This window comes from Anopheles darlingi, chromosome 2 (assembly GCF_943734745.1).
Source record: "Anopheles darlingi chromosome 2, idAnoDarlMG_H_01, whole genome shotgun sequence".
In the NCBI taxonomy this organism is placed as follows: Eukaryota; Metazoa; Arthropoda; class Insecta; order Diptera; family Culicidae; genus Anopheles; species Anopheles darlingi.
Window position 1 is genome coordinate 67,247,819 of NC_064874.1, and position 17,033 is coordinate 67,264,851.

Consider the following 17,033-nt stretch of genomic DNA (forward strand, 5'->3'; position numbering starts at 1 on the left):
ATACGCTCGCTTTCTGTTTGTTGTTTATGTTGACGAAAAAATCCAGCCTCGTACTCCAAAATTTGAGTAAAAGCGACTGTGTGAGAAAACAGAACTTAACCAAAGTTCTTGTCCGGCGCAGAGTAGAGGAGTTTCGTCTGTGTAATCGAAAAATGTGCCAAGGATTATCGTGGATTGCAGTTCCAGACGAAATAATTAGTGGCGGCCTGCGATCCGCGTTCGGTGATGCGGTACGAGCGACACCGCGTACGCATTTTGGCATGCAATCGCTCTGAATTGCTGTAGGCTGTGGTGTTAGCGGGGTTTGCGGAACGAACAACCGAAACGCGATACGTTTGAGTGCACAGCCAGCCAGCCATCCCCGGGAGAAATCAACTCGAACGCACGCTCCATCAAAGATAGCTTTGGAAGTGCGCATTATTCAGCAAACGAGACACACGCGAAGAACAAACACGGCTGTGCCGGAGGTTTGAGAGGCGACGAGATAGAGATCCTTTAGCCCCTTTCCTGCTTCCTACAGCATGACGGTGGTGTATCCGCGCAAAATGTTGTCCCGCTTTCATCCGTATCATGGACAGAACATCATTCTGTTCAACGAGAACACGGTCGCCTACAGGAAGGCAAGTTTTGGCAATGCGCTCACCTTCAGCGAGAAGCCGCTGCAGCCGGGCGAGATATTCTTGCTGGAGATTGAGAAAAACGAACGCGGTTGGAGCGGCCACATGCGACTCGGTAAATAATACACATCACGTTTTGCTTACCGTACTCACACTCTATCATCTATTTATCGCCTCTCTAGGACTCACTCAATTGGATATCAAACCTGCCTCTACGCTCCAGTATGCGCTGCCTGATCTGGCGAACCTCGGTTCAAGCTGGGTGTTTCCAATCACTCGCTCCGTAGGCAACTCGGTGCTGAAAAGCAACATCCTAGGCAACGGAATCAATGTGAAGACGTCGCGCGGTGTCTTTCCACGTAGCTTGCTTAAACCAATCACCCAGGATGGAGCGAGCGCCGACATTCTGCCAACCGACACCAACTCACGCATCGGCGTGATCTTTGTACCGAGCGAACACGAAGCGGACAAGGCCGAAATGCACTTTATCATCAACGGCGAGGACCATGGACCCTGCACACAGGACATTCCGTACACTAAGGGTGCGCTGCACGTCGTAATAGACGTTTACGGTACGACAAAGCAGGTGAAGATCATTCAGCTGTACGGTATTTCAACATTGCAGGGTGCGTGTCGAGACGCGATACTTGCGCGGGTTAAGAAGTCCTCAATTCCTGAACTGCCTCTACCGGAAAGTTTAAAAAACTATCTGCTTCAGTATGGGCTGTAGAATGCGTGATCAAGACAATACAATTTCACGTTCAGACGAAGCTTGAAGCTCAGGCGGTGCGACCTAAGCCCCCCTAGGAACCACCGAATGAAATTTCCCGCTTACTATGTTTCTTTAGGGGGCCGTTACACGCTAAATATGATTGATCAATGGATGCGTCAATATATTGTTGGTTGGTAATAAGTGTTGGTCGCGGTTTTAGTGAACGGTATAGTCAGGTTGAGGCCCCTGCGTTGTCGGAGAATTTCATCTGCAGTTTATGGAAAATACCTTCCACAGTGAAACATTCCGGTAAAACACCATTTCTTGCAACCGAAATTCACGTAACGTATTGAATGTGTGTGTGGGCAAGAATATCAGATTGACGGGCGATTTCTGATCCCTGAAAATGTACCATCATTAAAATTGCAAGAATGGGCCGCTTAAGAGCCTTGTGTTGAGCAATATTGCTTTTCGTTCGTCAAACGGGCTCTAAATCCTAACCACAGTAATATAGTAGCGTATCCTGTAGCTCATAAATAATTTTTCGGTGGTTTATCTCGCTGATTTTATGCTAGTACATCTTTCGGCCTTGAAATTCGGCATAGCTCTCGGGCCACGAAGGAGTACAACCCCCGAAATAAAAACTGGGAGTTGAGAACTGGGAAAATTGTGAATATGATAAGAGAACCGTATGATATAAGATCCAACCATCGTAACAGGAAAATATGCTGCTGCTTTTCGTTCCGTTGAATAAACTCGGAAGAAAAGGAAATGGACCAACATCCTCGCGTCCAGTGCAGTGTATTCCACCCTTCTTACTTGCCGATGTTTGCAATGTGTCAGTGTAAAGGTATATTTTGTATAGTGAGTAATTAAGCATAAATCTGTAATAAATGGAAAAACAAGAACACGTTTCGCAAAATCATATTTCTAACGGATTCAATGGTCTCCCACATGTACAGCAAGTTGCCAGTCATGCTGTACACGGCTGCTGATAGAGCTCTTTTCATACTTTATTGAACGAAACGGAAGATGATCAAATGCAATCCTTATCTTAGAAGGGTACAATTATTTCACGGCGTTTGAGTTTGGGAATTTACGCTGGCCGCTGGACCGAGAAGAGGAGTCACGTTCGTAGGCCGTGCTGCCAGCTTGCCGTGCTGCCAGCAGGAACTGAAACCAAAACAAACACTTCCGGCTTGTGTTTGATCCGGCACAGTTAACAGAGGTTTGGTGATTCGTGGATACCTACAAAAGTATGACTTACTACTTGTGTCGGCTTTGTTGCAACTGGACGGAGACGGGGCTATTGTGCGAAAGGACAACCACTCACGCGATCGTGGCACAAATTTTCGGAATAGAGGTATACAATCTGTGCCGTACGGTTCCGTTCATCATCCGACAAACACTTAATTCCGGTTCGTTTTATAGCTGGCTCAGATATCGACGCTTCCCGAATACAGCTGTAAGGACTGTTCTACATCGTTGAATGTCTGTCGAGATTTCTACGATCGGGTGCAGGCTTCCGAGGCTTTTTTACGCAATCTGCACGACAATAATAAACTGCAAGCGTTTCTCAACAGACAGAGCAATTATAGCGCTGAAAACGGCTTGAACACTGGTTCGGAAATAAGACAAGCAGAAAGCGAATTATGGCAGGATGGCGTCGAGGAAGAATGTTTGGGAAAAGTTACGCAAGCGGAGGAAAAGTTAATTTCTTTGGATATAATACCCGTGGAGGAGCTAGAGATCGTGAATGGACCTTTGATCGATGCGATCCATGATGAGCAGAGCGAAACGATGTTCAAAGAAGAAGTGCTTGCAGGGGATCAGGATCTCTCATTATCGGGAGATGAAGGCGGGCCGATCGATGCAAACGACCTCAGACCAGCGAAACCATCGCACCGGTCGCGAAGCGCATGCCAGGAACTTGTCAAGAAAAATCCTCTTATGTGCTACATTTGCAATGAAGAGCAAACAAGTGTCGCGAGCCTACGAACGCATCTATTTTCACACGACGATCTACTACCATACCACTGCACACAGTGCAGCACGCCGGAACAGTCCATTGATATACGGACGCTGATCGCCCTTAACAATCATTTCGAATCCCACCAACTGCCCATCCAGTGCGAACAATGTCCATTGCGTTTTCGAACCTATCATGCGAGCGTCTTTCACCAGAAAAACAAGCATAACTCGAAGGTCCCCCTCGTATGTGACACCTGTGGGAAGGAATTTGTAGACCATTACAAATTCCGCAAGCACATGATCGCTCATCAAAACAAGCTAACGCAACGGTACAAGTGTGCCACGTGCGAAAAAGTCTTTCAAAACGCCACGGTGCTGCACCGGCATGAGTTAATACACTCCGACACCAAGCTCTTTAAATGTCCTTTCTGTGCACGCTTATTTAACCATCAGTCGAACTTTGAGGTACACAAGGCGCGCCACCAACGGAATCAGTTGAAGCTGTACCCCTGCGATGTTTGCAATGAGCGTTATACCAAATTCGACGAATGGAAGCGCCACATGCACCAACACTTTCCACAGGATCGCCGTTACTGGTCGAAGGAGCTAGCTCTGTCGAAGAAACTGCAGGATCAGACCAACTATCCAGCATCTTGCCAGGAGCCAGGTTGCTCGTACGTGGCTACGACGATCGTAAAAATGTGGAGCCACTATCAATCGCACTACAAATCATTTGGTTGTACTCAGTGTGGGCAAAGTTTCGCGAAAATGCACAACCTGCGCACACACATCGAGACGGTGCACGAACAGATCCGGAAGCACGAGTGTACCCTCTGTGGACGGCTTTTTGGCTTCGCGCAGAAGTTGCGGGAGCATATGGATTGGCACAAGGGAATCCGTAGCAAGCAGTGCAAATACTGCCCGAAGACGTTCATATTTTCATCGAACTTGGTCATCCACGAACGTATTCACACTGGCCAAAAACCTCATGGTTGCGATCAATGCGATGCCCGTTTCTCTTCCTGCGCTGGGCTGACGAAACATAAAAAGTGCCATGATCCCAAAGAACCTCCGAAGAAAAAACTCATATCACAAGAGCATTCTGGCAATCTTTAGGCGCACTAAGTGCTGTTTCAACTCGAGGCTTGTCTTTCAGGCTCACAATGGCTGACTCTCTTCCATTTATCACGCACAGCTTAATCTCATGCCAGGGCATAATTTTATTAACATAACGCAAAATAAACGTGATCACACCACACAATGTTTATGATTAACATTATATGATAGACAAAAAGAAAGAAAACTTCAATAATTCCACGGAATACTCGCCATCCTATTCTCATGCTCTGCTCAATTCAAAATTAAATTCCTTTTCATACGATCCTTATTGTCAAAAATAATAATGAAATATTGTATTGAATATAACATTTTGAAAAGTAAAAGAATAGAAACTTAAGAACATTTGAACATGTTCTGTTTGAATATAATAGAATTTTGAGGCAGCCTTTGGCTACACAAAAAGTATTCGTACTAAAAGTTATACGTAGATAACGTAATTTGTTTTTAAACAAACAAAAACATTTAAACAAACAAAAACGAACCCGCTGCAAAAAAGTGACACAGCATCGTATGTACTAGAGGTCATTCAAGATAAAAAGTATTCAAATACAAGGAACGTCGCGAACTAAAGAGAAGTTGGAGTTGATTCTAGATATATGGCACAGCACATCCTCGTTGACCATCGCCATTCGTCATGCTCGAAGAGTTGACCATCTCTTGGCCAATAGAAGGCATCCCTGTAGGTCCGCTCCCTGTAAATTGAAGAAAACAAAATCCAACCGAATCCCAGTCGGAGTTACTTACTCAACGCTGAAGGGAATAAACATGGACAATTAATTATAATACACTACATGTAAATGTGGCTGCAGTTGGAGGCGACGTCGTCGCTATATCACCGGGAGCGTTGGTCATCCAGGGTAAAAAGTGCTGGCAGAAAGGTGTAATAGGTGGAATGATCGGAGTCAAGGCATGCATTGGCGGAGGCAACGGCGTTACCGACGACTGAAGCTGTTGTTGCTGCTGCTGTTGCTGTTGCTGTTGCTGTTGCTGTTGCTGTTGCTGGTGCTGGTGCTGGTGCTGGTGCTGCTGTGGGTTGATACTTGGCGGTATCATGGTTGCTAGCACTGGATCAGGCGTGCACACCTGATGGTCTCCGCCAAACCAGCTCGGCATGTTGATGTTCGTATTGTGTGCAATAATAGTTTGGTATGGAAGCGGCTGCTGGCCTCCTTCGATGGGGAAGTGTCCCATTTGATTTACCATCCAAGCAAAATGTTGATCTTTCTGTTCAACCTCTTGATGCTGTTGTTCCATAAACTGAGTTGCGCCAGGTGCTGTTGCTGCTGGTGGGGTAAGATGTGGATGCATTGGAATCGGTGGCGGTTGTGTTTGTATCTGTAAAGATTGATAACAATTGCGATCGGATTACGATTAGTTTAATAGGAATATTAACAGATCGTTTTACATACCGCCCCTGGGTGGTGATGGAATGGTGGAAAGTTGCCAATCCAACAATTCGGTAGGAGATGCACGTTCTCCAGGAATGGCGGTGTTCCTGGTAATGGCATCATGTGTTCGGTAAGCATGTTTGGTACCATCGACGGTTCGTATGATGCCACAGGAGGAGTAGGCCAGACCGGTTGTGCATATTGCAGGAATGGTTGTAGCGGTTGATATTCCTGGTACAAAAATGGCTTGTGTTCTTGTTGCATCGCAGTATTGTCGATAGTATTGTTAGAGTGAATGTGTTCGCTGTTACTGTATGTGGGGCTGGAATGAGGTTCATTTTTCACCGGTGGAAAACTTCGCAATTTACTGCCTAATGTATTCAACTTCAAACCATGTCCTTGTAGCTGAGACGATGGCAATCCACCGTCCATAGCTCGTCGATGGCCAAAACCTAAAAGCAAGTATATCCATTCTTTTTCATGATCGAACTTCTGGTGATTTTTTGTGCTCTTGGTCTATTGTATGACACACAATTTCATACCTGACGACTTCGAGTGGCTGAAGAGTTTTACATCATTCCATGGAACCCATTCGGCAGAGGATGCGTTAAGACGGACCAGCATAATCTGTCGCTCCGGTACTATGCGCTCAATACGGCAGGATTTGTAGGTATCTTTGATTTTGGCGAAGACCCTAGCGCCTATCTGTAAGTTTTTTTTTATAAGAAATATGTGATATAGCCATCGAATAAGATTTTCGATAATATCGAATAAGATTACACTACCTTGTACAGGTGCTCTCTGCTGGCTGCATATCGGAATACCTTTACCACGTCTTCCATCCACGCATCGTATTCGGCATTACGGTAGATGTGAGGATCAAGCAGTTTGGCCGTTTTATATGGGAACGGCGTAATGCCTACACTCAGTAGCTGGCGGACACAGGAAATATTACGCTGATATAGCAACGGATCAGCCTTGCCACCTCCGCCACAAGGACGCGCTGGCAACATAAGTTCAGTCATATCGCTCCGAAAAAGATCCACGTTTGCACCATCACTACGGTACGATCGGAAAAATTTTGCAATACTGGGAAAGTTTTCGTTGTTGTGAAAATGGCAGAAGCGAAAGTTGCTCAAAACGCAGCTCGTATCGGCCTCATTGCTAAGCACCAACCGACGACCATCCACCGTCATCGCGACGTCCTGCTTTCGCTCGTTCTTGTAATAGCGAATCTTACGATCATACGGATCGTACAGCATTCGCTCGACAGCATAAGCTACATCCGGTAGCTGCATCACGTGCACATACAGAACCTCGTATACCAGAGCTAACAGTTACACAGCGAGAAAGAATGAAACCATGAAGAACACGCTATTCGCTTACCATACGATATGGACATCGTCGACACAAGATTCACAATACCTTGACAGTAGGCCAACAGCTTCATGTAGTGGAGGGTGAACACGGAATCGAAGTACTTATCGCGACCCATGAAAATTCGCCAGGTTTCTTTGCAATCGGCACTCACATAAAACCAACGGCCGTTTGTAAATGGCTCGAATATTTGGACATTAGCTCTAGGGTGGGATGTTAAGCATCAAAATGTCGTTGTTCTATGGACTACAAAAAGAGGTTGAGGAATAACATACCTGTGCAAAAGCGCTAAGGCTCTCAACTCGGTCATAGTACCGACCGTATCGCAGCTAGCCATGTCTTCCAGATAGTTTTCATGTTCTGCGGCCGGAATCTGCGAAATATATGGATAATGGAAGGAAAAATAATGCATATCGTTTTCGATATAGATCACTTTGACTACAATTTTAGGAGAATAAAGGTATTGTACATTAACATGATAGTGAAAGGGAGTACGCTTTTACGTTCTTCGACATGTTTTAAGGTTAACCACGCCACGTGTACCCCTTAGCGCATTAAGGTGCTTGAACCCGTCAGCTCTACCAAGATTCAGGGGGAAACAATAGGAATAAAGCATATCTCTTCCGAAACGGTACACTAACCTCCGGAAATTGTGACGAGTGGTCGCGAATGTATTCAATGCAATCCTGCCGCACACGGCCATGGTACAGTTGGATGTCGTAGTGTTGCTCCGAGATGACGCGAAACAAATTCGTTCCGTCCCGCGCCGTATGCTTACGGTAGTAACCGATTTTTTCCAGATACTGATCGCAGATATCCGGCGTTTCCCGGCTACCCGTGGCAAAGGAACGCCCGGCAGAGTTCAGGAAATCCATCCTTGCAGCTCGACGATGCACCCACGCCACACCAGAAATTGATTGATCACTAGAATCGAACCCGAACCGCTTCGGAGATCACCTAAACTCTCAAAACTCACGATATCCGCGTGTGTCGCTTTTTTTTAGCACATTTAGTACGCCAGATATGGCAAGATGTTATTAAACTTTGCAGAAATTCAGTTTTCAAAAGGTCGTGTTTTTCGGATCAACCGAGCCGGTCAACGGCACCACCACACCGCACGTTGGTAAAACTGAAAATGGTCGCCGCCGAGCAATTTTTGGAAGACAATAGCGGCAGTGCACACGGCCCTTCCGTTCATAGAGAAGGCTGGTGGTGGTGGCCCTTGATCCGCGCCGTTTTTCTAGCGAACTACCACCACCATACACCTATCCTGCATTGTGTGAATGCAGCAGCAAATGGGCGTGCACGTTAGTTAGAACGAGACCACTAGTGCGCTATGTTATCGGCGATCGTTAGTTCCTCATCCTTACCACGAAGATTGAATAAATCCATGCGGAACACCAAATGTGTTATGATTATGCTACAAAAGAATTGCTGAACTCTTTTGTATAGATTGGCCATGTTACACAGATTCTATGACTACAATAGTTCACGAAACATGCGAATTTTGCGGAGGCTCTACGACTCACATGAAACCAAATACTGCGATGGTTTTCTAATTGGTTCGGAGAGCGACATGGACGGGAACGACGAATCGTTTTATCAAGATATTTTATTTTGGTTTAGTTTTATGTAATAAATCGATTTATATTTCTTAAATGGCTCGAGGTCATACTTCGGAAATGGCTCAATTGAAGAGCGTTCAGCACAGACGCATAAAATCCCCTACATCATCATCCACCATGGCTAGAGATGCCGTCGGTACACTAGCCGCGATCGTTGACGCCGCTTCCCTTCCATTAGCTGCCGCGAACAATTCTAGGGCATCCTGAAGCCGCTGAGGTTCCGGCTGGGCGGTATGCTGTTCCGGATGTTGCCGTCGAACATGCATCTTCAGGTAGTCCTTGCGCGGGTAACGCCGTAAACAATGTTCACACTGGAACGGTTTTCCTTCGACATCCGGATTATGGGTCAGCATATGCCGTTTGAGGTCGGAAGCTTGCACATACCGCTTACGGCAGACTGTGCACTCGTATGCTTTCTCTCGGGTGTGCACCCGGGTGTGTATCTTTAGGCACTGGAGCCGTTTGAAAGCGGCCCCGCATACCGTGCACTCGTGTTTGCGCTCCTGCGAATGAGAGATATGGTGCGTTTTTAACAGCTCCTTGGTCCGGAAGCACTTGCCGCACTGACGGCACACGTGCTCCTTCGCACTGCTGGCATGCAGCTTGCAGTGATTCTTGAGATAGATTTTATTCTTAAATCGTCGCCCACACACATTACACTCGAATGGCATCTCGCTCGAGTGCGTCGTTTGATGGTTGGATAGATCATGCGCCCGATTGAACGATCGACCACAGATACTACATGGAAAGCATTTCTCGCGGAATTCTCTGCTGCGATGTTGCAACAGATAGATTGCAGTGGCAAACCGCTTGCGACAGATCGAACACTGAAACGGTCGATCGACACCCTGCGCACGCGTTCGATCATCGTCTTTGCCGTGCACCCGTTCGGAATGCTCCCGTAGAGCGGCCATATCCGCAAACTCATCACGACAGCCACCGCAACATCGGTACTTCTGCAGGTGTGCTTGATCCTGCTGTAGCTGTTCGTGGTGCGATTGCTGTTGCTCCTGTTCCAATCCCCGACGATGGACACTCTCGGTGTGGAGCGTCAGGAATAGTTGCTTCATAAAGATTGCGCCACATGTTTGGCACTGAAATTGGCGCGCCATGCGCCGATGTTTCACCAGCGACTTACGCTTGGAGTAACGGCGGAAGCATGTTTCGCATTCGAACGGCTTGTCGGAATCTTCCTTCCGTTCCGGTCGATGCACCTGTTCGGAGTGGAGTAGCAGCTCCAGCTCCGTTTCGAATTCACCCCGACATCCGCAACATTTGTACGTTTCCCTGTCCTTGTGGCATTTGCTGTGAGTATCTAGGTTTGCCTGGGTCATAAATCGCTTTCCGCAGCGCGCACAGACGTACTTCCGGTTCACCGTACGCTGGTGTTCCTTGAGCAGCTGTAAACTACTGAAACCCCTATAGCATACCGTACAGCGCCATCGTTTACCATCGTCGGAACTACCCTCCTGTTGGCATTCCTGCGAAGGTAGATGCACATCTCGACAATGGTCCAGTAAACTGCGCTCATCATAGAAAAGCTTCCGACAACCGCAGCATTTCTTTTGCTCACCCTGCGGTACGGAAGAATCTTCTTCATTTGTTTCGCTTGATTCATGGGCGATTTCCGCGGTCCTCACAGTCGTAGTTTCTTCGCCAACTTGGCAAGGATGGTTGTTGCTGGTCGTTTTTTCTGCATACGCCGTTGCTGGTAAAGAGTTAGATTGCATTTCTTCTTCCTCCCGTTGCTTTTGCTGCTGCTGCGGGTGTTGCTGGCTTACAGTGGAAAGTGAAGACGCTGGTTGGCCATATACAGGAGCGCCAGCCATTCCTGCATCCACCGGAGAAGTGAAGCTAGGTTCCTCGAGCAATTGCTCACCGTCCAGCCCAAGCCCCAACAGGAATTCATAATCCGATGGGTCCATGTCTTCGGTTACCCGCATGCGGGCACCCTCCCGGGCTAATTCATTGTTCCGTTCGCCTTCACGCACGTTTAGCTCGTGATGAAAGATCGATCGCAGCGTCCCATCCGATTCACGGCACTTTTGAATGATGTGATATGCGATGATCATGTACTCCGCGCAGTTCCGGCATGCATTGCGTGGAAGAGCATCGTGCTTACGGATTTCGATTCGGGCACATTCCGTGATCACGTCGCTCAGAATCATATCCTCAAATTCGTCGTAAACACACACGAAATCATCCTCGCAGCTCTCCATACAGATGCGACACACTTTGTAGCAATCCGGCTCGATCAGGATGTCCATCGCTGTTTCGAAGGATCACATTCCCCAAACAGCAGCTCTGCGAGTGGTTATCGGAGAGTTGATTAGGGTGCTGTAGATTGTTGAAAAGAGGGTGCAGGCTATACTTACCGTGTTGTCGATTGGATAGAGTGATCCACGTTGATCATTGTCACCGCTGAAGCAGCATAATCGTAGTGAAATCGGATATTTGATCTTTCGTTGAGGGCATTTAGTAGGCGCAACAGGCGCAGAATTTCTCAGCGTAGAATTTTAGCCAACTTTGTTTAGCCAGTACCACACGAAGCCTAACCAGTAAAGTATATGCTGTGTGGCATTACGATAGTGTTTACGCTAGAGTTTACGTCTCGTGTGGCACCGGCTTATGGATTTTTGACGTGTTTGTGTTACGCTGAGGAAGAAGCGTTACGCGGAACATAAATTTTGAAACAACGAACCAGGCCGAGAACACCCGCGAGCTTGTATTATCGCAGCATAGCCATGGCAAAGTGTTCAATGTGCGACAAAAAGTGCATTTAACAATGAGGTGTATCGCGAATTCCGATAATTTTCAAAGGTGCAGCTTCCAACGTTGAATTCCTTCACGCGACAGCCCGGCGTAACGCTTTCAGAGCAAAGTGCACAAGGCGCGCACCTCAGAACGGCGCGTTTTCGTTCTTTTTTTTATCGAATACTTGCGCTCCTCGCCTCCGGCCAACTCCCAGCAAAATCAATTTATCAGCTGTTTATTTCGCTGCCGCGCTTCTATGGCTCGCGGTTACCCCCACCCGGACTGGTTTCTTTAGGACCCCAAGGTTGCTCGGTGGAGATGAAAGCTGTAGAAACATCGCGAACACACCGCCGCGGCTGAATCACCAGAAGATTACTGTTGAAAGAAGAACGACACAAGAAGTGCAGCAGGCGAGGCTAGACGCATTATCGCTCGCTGGTGTCCGGTTTTGATTATTTAGTCTACACGCGGAGTCCAAAATCCCCGCAAGGTTAACCGGTATGCTTCACGGCAACAACAGAAGTAGCAGTTTCGGGGGTTCGAACGCATCTATGCGATAAGGAGGGCGCCTATCAGGAAAAAAGAAGGTGTCGCAAGTAACGGCAGTGCCAAAGCAGTATAACGATACGAAATTAGTAAGCGGCCGTCTGCCGGAAGTGAGTGATCGAGTACCGTCGTTTCTCCACCGAAAGAGCAGCTCAATCATGACGCGAACGAAGAATCCTTCACCCAAGAAGATAGACCAGAGTGATGAGAAACATTCCGAACAAAGGTAAGGCAGGGAAGGTGCTAGGGATGAGGAGACCAAGACGACGAATCGCCGCCGGCTGAAGGTTTCAATTGATATGACACTTGGCTTGATTATTATCCGCTCAATTCCCTCCAGGCTGCTGCACAAATGGACCCGATATTCGAGCGCCAAACTCGAGGAGGTGGAGGAGACGTTGCTTTCAGGTTCGTAGCTGCTTCAACTACCTGTAGCCAGAAGGAGGGTGCACATAGCATGCCGTGACACTACGTTTACGTATCGCGCACACCCCCCGGGGTCATATCTCCAGATAATAACGAAGATGATGATGATGATGATGATGATGTCAACGATGTTGATGATGTGCCTTTCTTTTGTTTCGGTTTTCATTTCAACAACCAACCCAATTTATCCTGCGGCCGTTGGCGGTGTTCCTGAAGCGCTCCGAAAACCCTACGAAAGTATTTTTGTGGATGTGGGTCAGTGCGTCGGAACGAACGATAAGATACGCACGGTGGCCTTGAACAGGGAGTCAAGCAACATTCCGGTCTTACTGCTGCACGGTCTTGGGGCCGGTGTTGGGCTCTGGGTGCTCAACTTGGATGCCGTCGCTGAATACCGACCAATGTATGCCATCGACATACTGGGATTCGGGCGCAGCTCACATCCTAAGTATGATCCGGACACAGCAGCTGCCGAACGTCAGTTTGTAACCTCAATAGAAGCGTGGCGAGTAGCGGTTGGTATCGATCGGATGTACATACTCGGTCACTCGATGGGAGGATACCTTGCCTGCAGCTATGCACTGTCTCATCCGGAACGGTAAGCGCCTAGCTTCCGCCCCTTTTATTCGGCACATAGTAATGGACATTGTCTTCCCTTTCACAGCGTCGCGGGTTTAATACTGGCCGATCCATGGGGTTTCATGGAAACGCCACCGAGGATAAAGCGCAAATACTGGATCCGCATCCTGTACCGGACGGCCAGGAAGATGAACTTCTACCCGCTGACGGTGGTGCGTATGGCTGGTCCAACCGCAGCCTGGATCTTAAGCCGGCGGCGGACGGACATTACGTCACGCTTTGAGTCTATCGTTCCCGACGAGCGAGTGGTGGCCGATTATTTACATTTGGTGAACGCACAGAAGCCTTCGTAAGTTTATGAGGCGCCACATCGGTGGTCGATCGGTGATTATCGTTTTCTTCGTCCTAACCATGGTTTCACCCTTTTCCAATGCAATTCAGGGGCGAGAGTGGGTTCTGTGCAATTCAGAAAAACTTCGGCTGGCCTATCAATCCAATGTTGAAGCGAATCGATCAGATCGATCCCAGCATACCCATGACGTTCATCTACGGTTCGGAATCGTGGATCGATCTTGAGGCGGGTGAAATCACGAAAGCAAAGCGCGCTAACAGTTTCGTCGAAGTTAAGGTACGCCTACCGGTTATCATCGGATATGAGTGGTTCTGGAAATGAAATGGTTAATATTTATAATCTATTCCGTAGATCATCGAGAATGCTAGCCATCATTTGTATGCCGACTTTCCCGATATCTTCAACAAACACGTGAATGATGCCTGCTTCACCTACGATGCCCGTTTCAACACACAGCGAACCGCAGAACCGACCGAGGTAGCGGAAGGGTAGACAAGCAAATCCAATTCCTCTCAGCCCTGTTGCTACTCCTTTGAAACCCGACCGCTACTGCGAATGATCAACTGTATTGCCTCGATATAATGTACCTACTGTTTACTGCCAGCTCGATTGGCAATGGTGGGAAAAGGGAGCAGGGTAAAAGCGGCCCGCGAAAGGCCTCCGACGTTTTGTCCCCCATCCCCTCCTTTTTTCAAAGTGTCCTACTGATCATCATGACTCACATAGTATTTTCGAGCGTGTGAAAACAATCGACCGAACAAGCCACCACCGATGGAATGCAATCGAAAACTGCTGTACTAACCCAACTGCTTCCTCCTTCTTCCCGCGTGGAACGCGTACTAGGATATAGAGATAGTACAACCAAGCTTCCGGCAGAAGCATGCGTATATTTATTGACTACGAGCTGCTGATGCTGCTTGTCGTGGTATAGTTAGTGATGTAGTTGATGGCCGAAGGCGCGCAGAATCAGAAGGATCCGGCTCAGTCCGATGATAAGCCAGGATGAATGTAGTGATAATGCTTCCGAAAGCAGCAGCTGCACATACACAAATACCTACGTGTTTAGGTTTAGCACAATCCGAGGGAAGATGCATTTTATAATAATGTCTGCACAGCAGTTTTGTTATCGTGTGGTTTTTATTTTTCTATACTAACTTTAGTGTTTAATCGAACCAATCCGACGGGTTTAAAGAGTGAAGATAAAGAAAGAGCGAGAGAAGAAACGAAGCACGGAGAGTTGCACAACTAACGAACAAAACGTGTTAGCTAACCCTTTTTGAATTAGCTAAAAGAAAATAAAAAACAACGGTATTAACCTGATTTGATCAGTAAATAAAGCATATCGCTTCCTCGAGTCGACGGATCGATGATAAAATGTATCTACTTCACACGGAGGGGTGTCGCGTGGTGCACTCTTGTACCGTTACATTGCAAACAAGTGCGAAATGCCATTGACTGCAAATGCATCGCAAAGAAATGTTTAGCACCTCTGCGTGTCACTTCCGATTTTGAACAAGTTTGCTCTCGGCAAGTGCATTCAATCAGTGCAATTCCAGCCTGCAAGTGGAAACCATGGCCTTACCCATACAAAAGTTACAGAAAATGTTATTTCTTCAGCTACTCCTAATGATGGGGTGGCCAACGTTGATAACTCCCCACTCGGAAGGGTCGACACTGTCACGCCAGAAACGGTTTTTAATATTCCCTCGGGCTAATCCTGGACGCCTGCAACTGATCGGTGGATTTGGTATACCCGTCGACATTCAACTCGAGTCGATCACCGTTGGGTATGTTATCAAAACCGTTTACTACCTACCATGGAATTCGTCACACTTGATACCACCGTTCCTGGACCGACACGAGGCTGACGGGCTTCCGGTAGCACCACTGCGCAACACGAGATCAATACCATTGGTGCTAGCGGCTGATCGGATCGAGCGGTACGAGGGAATATTGGTGGATAAAGGAACCGATTCCCTGCCGAAACCTTCTCATGCCGAATCTCGATGGATGTTTTACCGTGCCATTGAACAAATGTTCGAACAGTTAGTAAATGGCGTGGTACAAAAAGGAGAAAAAGTATTTTAACTAGTGCTACTATCATTTATCTCTACAGGAAGGGCTACGATGGCCATAGTTGTGTGTTGCGTGCCATATGCGAGACATCGGAAGCGGCCTTTACGCATACCAGTGGGTTGGTGGGAGAGCTGTTGAATATAGTTTTCCGACCATCTACCACCGACGACACCATTACGGAGGCTAGTCATGAACGGTATCGGCAGGCGGAGCGCATTTCGGCCACCATTAGCTCCCGGAATGATCGAGTGTCTGTCTGCGAAAGCATGTATGCTGAATGCAAGCTGTCTTTGCTCGGTTCTTTTTCCAACATATTCAGTGCCACGCTCTAGTTCGGAAGATTAAACGATTTTTTGTGCTGAAGAATAGTTGATCCTGCTTCAGTTCAAAGTATAATAAGTAAGGTGCCTATTCCCGTCAGGCGTTACTTGACGCCTTATTTTTGGATCCGTCACCAGGCATACCTTTTCGTCCACGTTGAAGTACGGTTTGACGTACTTTTCGTAAAAATCGATCGGTCGGATCGGTCCGATCGGTAGATACTTCTTCGACTTGTCGTAGCACTCCCACGTTGCTTGTTGATCAGATTAACCAGCATATCCCACTGGCCACCATCGCAGGTCGGATCGGACAGCAGAAAAGAGACCAACCGACCGTCGACCGACCGCTTCGCCACGCTTCGCCCTGCGCCGTACGCCTGCGAGAACTCGAACTCGTCCAGATTGTACTGCTTGATGACCGGAATGCGGATGCAGTTGAGCGCCGCAAACAGCCAGCAACGGCCCGAGCTTTTCTGGTTCGTCAGCGGTTTGCCCTCATTATCGATCTAGAAATAAAGCAGAGGGAGCTTCCGAGTGGTGTACGCGGACCGCTGAAACGATTTAGGCCCAACAGTACCCTGGTCACTATGCTGAGGGAGTTGGGTTGGTCCCGCTTGTTAAGGCAGCAGCGCGTGGTGACCTGGATTCTCCAGGAAGAGCCTTCTTTTCCGCAAAGCTGGCCCAGATGATCCTGTCAAAATGGAGAAGGGGACAACAGCGGGGCGTAAGTAATGGTTCTCTTCGTTCCGTTGCGTCTTTACTTACTACTCCGGGTCAACACTTGCGACGCCGCTGAGTGGTAGAGGATGGCGCCAATCCTGGGTCCCGGGTTTCTTTCGACGCGGCGCGGCGTGGCCAGCCCATCCGGCCCGTTTCGACTGTCTATCCGAGACTCGTTTCTACCAACTGTGAGCGCCCCCACGTTTACCTTCCTGTGCCTCTCCGTACGATCCAGGGTCCCGCCGTAAGCGTCCACCGAGTCAGCTGTTCTTCGAAGCGCTGTTGCAACTCCAGCGAGCCGTTTGCGCTGACCAGGTTTGCGCTTTTGGTACGCGTGGTCGCAGCTGCGCGGTTCCAGGCCGACATTGCCTGCGTCATCGGTAGCCATGCGCCGATTACAGTTTACTCGGCGTGGTTAGTAAACCGACCTGCGGCCGGGCTCGATACATTG

The 17,033-nt window shown here is 48.0% G+C and overlaps 6 protein-coding genes across 6 annotated transcripts; 4 read left to right on the forward strand and 2 right to left on the reverse strand.

The window, feature by feature from the left end:
* The first annotated feature begins 33 nt into the window (after positions 1-33).
* On the forward strand, positions 34-2,237 carry LOC125959837 (neuralized-like protein 2). Its single transcript, XM_049692799.1, has 2 exons — positions 34-732; positions 800-2,237. Exons 1-2 carry the CDS (start codon positions 522-524, stop codon positions 1,345-1,347), a joined length of 759 nt encoding a protein of 252 aa, XP_049548756.1. The 5' UTR covers positions 34-521; the 3' UTR covers positions 1,348-2,237.
* Positions 2,238-2,416: 179 nt separating this feature from the next.
* Positions 2,417-4,761, forward strand: LOC125951438 (zinc finger protein 490-like). The gene is made up of 2 exons (XM_049680282.1): positions 2,417-2,692; positions 2,761-4,761. Exons 1-2 carry the CDS (start codon positions 2,588-2,590, stop codon positions 4,414-4,416), a joined length of 1,761 nt encoding a protein of 586 aa, XP_049536239.1. The 5' UTR covers positions 2,417-2,587; the 3' UTR covers positions 4,417-4,761.
* Positions 4,762-4,938: 177 nt separating this feature from the next.
* Positions 4,939-8,300, reverse strand: LOC125959470 (protein ovarian tumor locus-like). Its single transcript, XM_049692293.1, has 8 exons — positions 7,826-8,300; positions 7,460-7,557; positions 7,233-7,387; positions 6,593-7,137; positions 6,350-6,512; positions 5,829-6,259; positions 5,211-5,754; positions 4,939-5,111 (listed from the first exon to the last, which is right to left on the reverse strand). Exons 1-8 carry the CDS (start codon positions 8,057-8,059, stop codon positions 5,008-5,010), a joined length of 2,274 nt encoding a protein of 757 aa, XP_049548250.1. The 5' UTR covers positions 8,060-8,300; the 3' UTR covers positions 4,939-5,007.
* A 494-nt stretch (positions 8,301-8,794) lies between these two features.
* On the reverse strand, positions 8,795-11,378 carry LOC125951658 (zinc finger protein ZFP2-like). Its single transcript, XM_049680621.1, has 2 exons — positions 11,185-11,378; positions 8,795-11,113 (listed from the first exon to the last, which is right to left on the reverse strand). Exon 2 carries the CDS (start codon positions 11,074-11,076, stop codon positions 8,887-8,889), a length of 2,190 nt encoding a protein of 729 aa, XP_049536578.1. The 5' UTR covers positions 11,077-11,113; positions 11,185-11,378; the 3' UTR covers positions 8,795-8,886.
* Positions 11,379-11,511: 133 nt separating this feature from the next.
* LOC125951660 ((Lyso)-N-acylphosphatidylethanolamine lipase-like) lies at positions 11,512-14,893 on the forward strand. The gene is made up of 6 exons (XM_049680623.1): positions 11,512-12,335; positions 12,450-12,517; positions 12,752-13,133; positions 13,200-13,463; positions 13,556-13,742; positions 13,818-14,893. The coding sequence occupies exons 1-6, from the start codon at positions 12,268-12,270 to the stop codon at positions 13,956-13,958; spliced, it is 1,110 nt and encodes a 369-aa protein (XP_049536580.1). The 5' UTR covers positions 11,512-12,267; the 3' UTR covers positions 13,959-14,893.
* Positions 14,894-15,095: 202 nt separating this feature from the next.
* On the forward strand, positions 15,096-15,874 carry LOC125959472 (uncharacterized). The gene is made up of 3 exons (XM_049692294.1): positions 15,096-15,511; positions 15,583-15,792; positions 15,862-15,874. Exons 1-3 carry the CDS (start codon positions 15,096-15,098, stop codon positions 15,872-15,874), a joined length of 639 nt encoding a protein of 212 aa, XP_049548251.1.
* Positions 15,875-17,033: the final 1,159 nt, after the last annotated feature.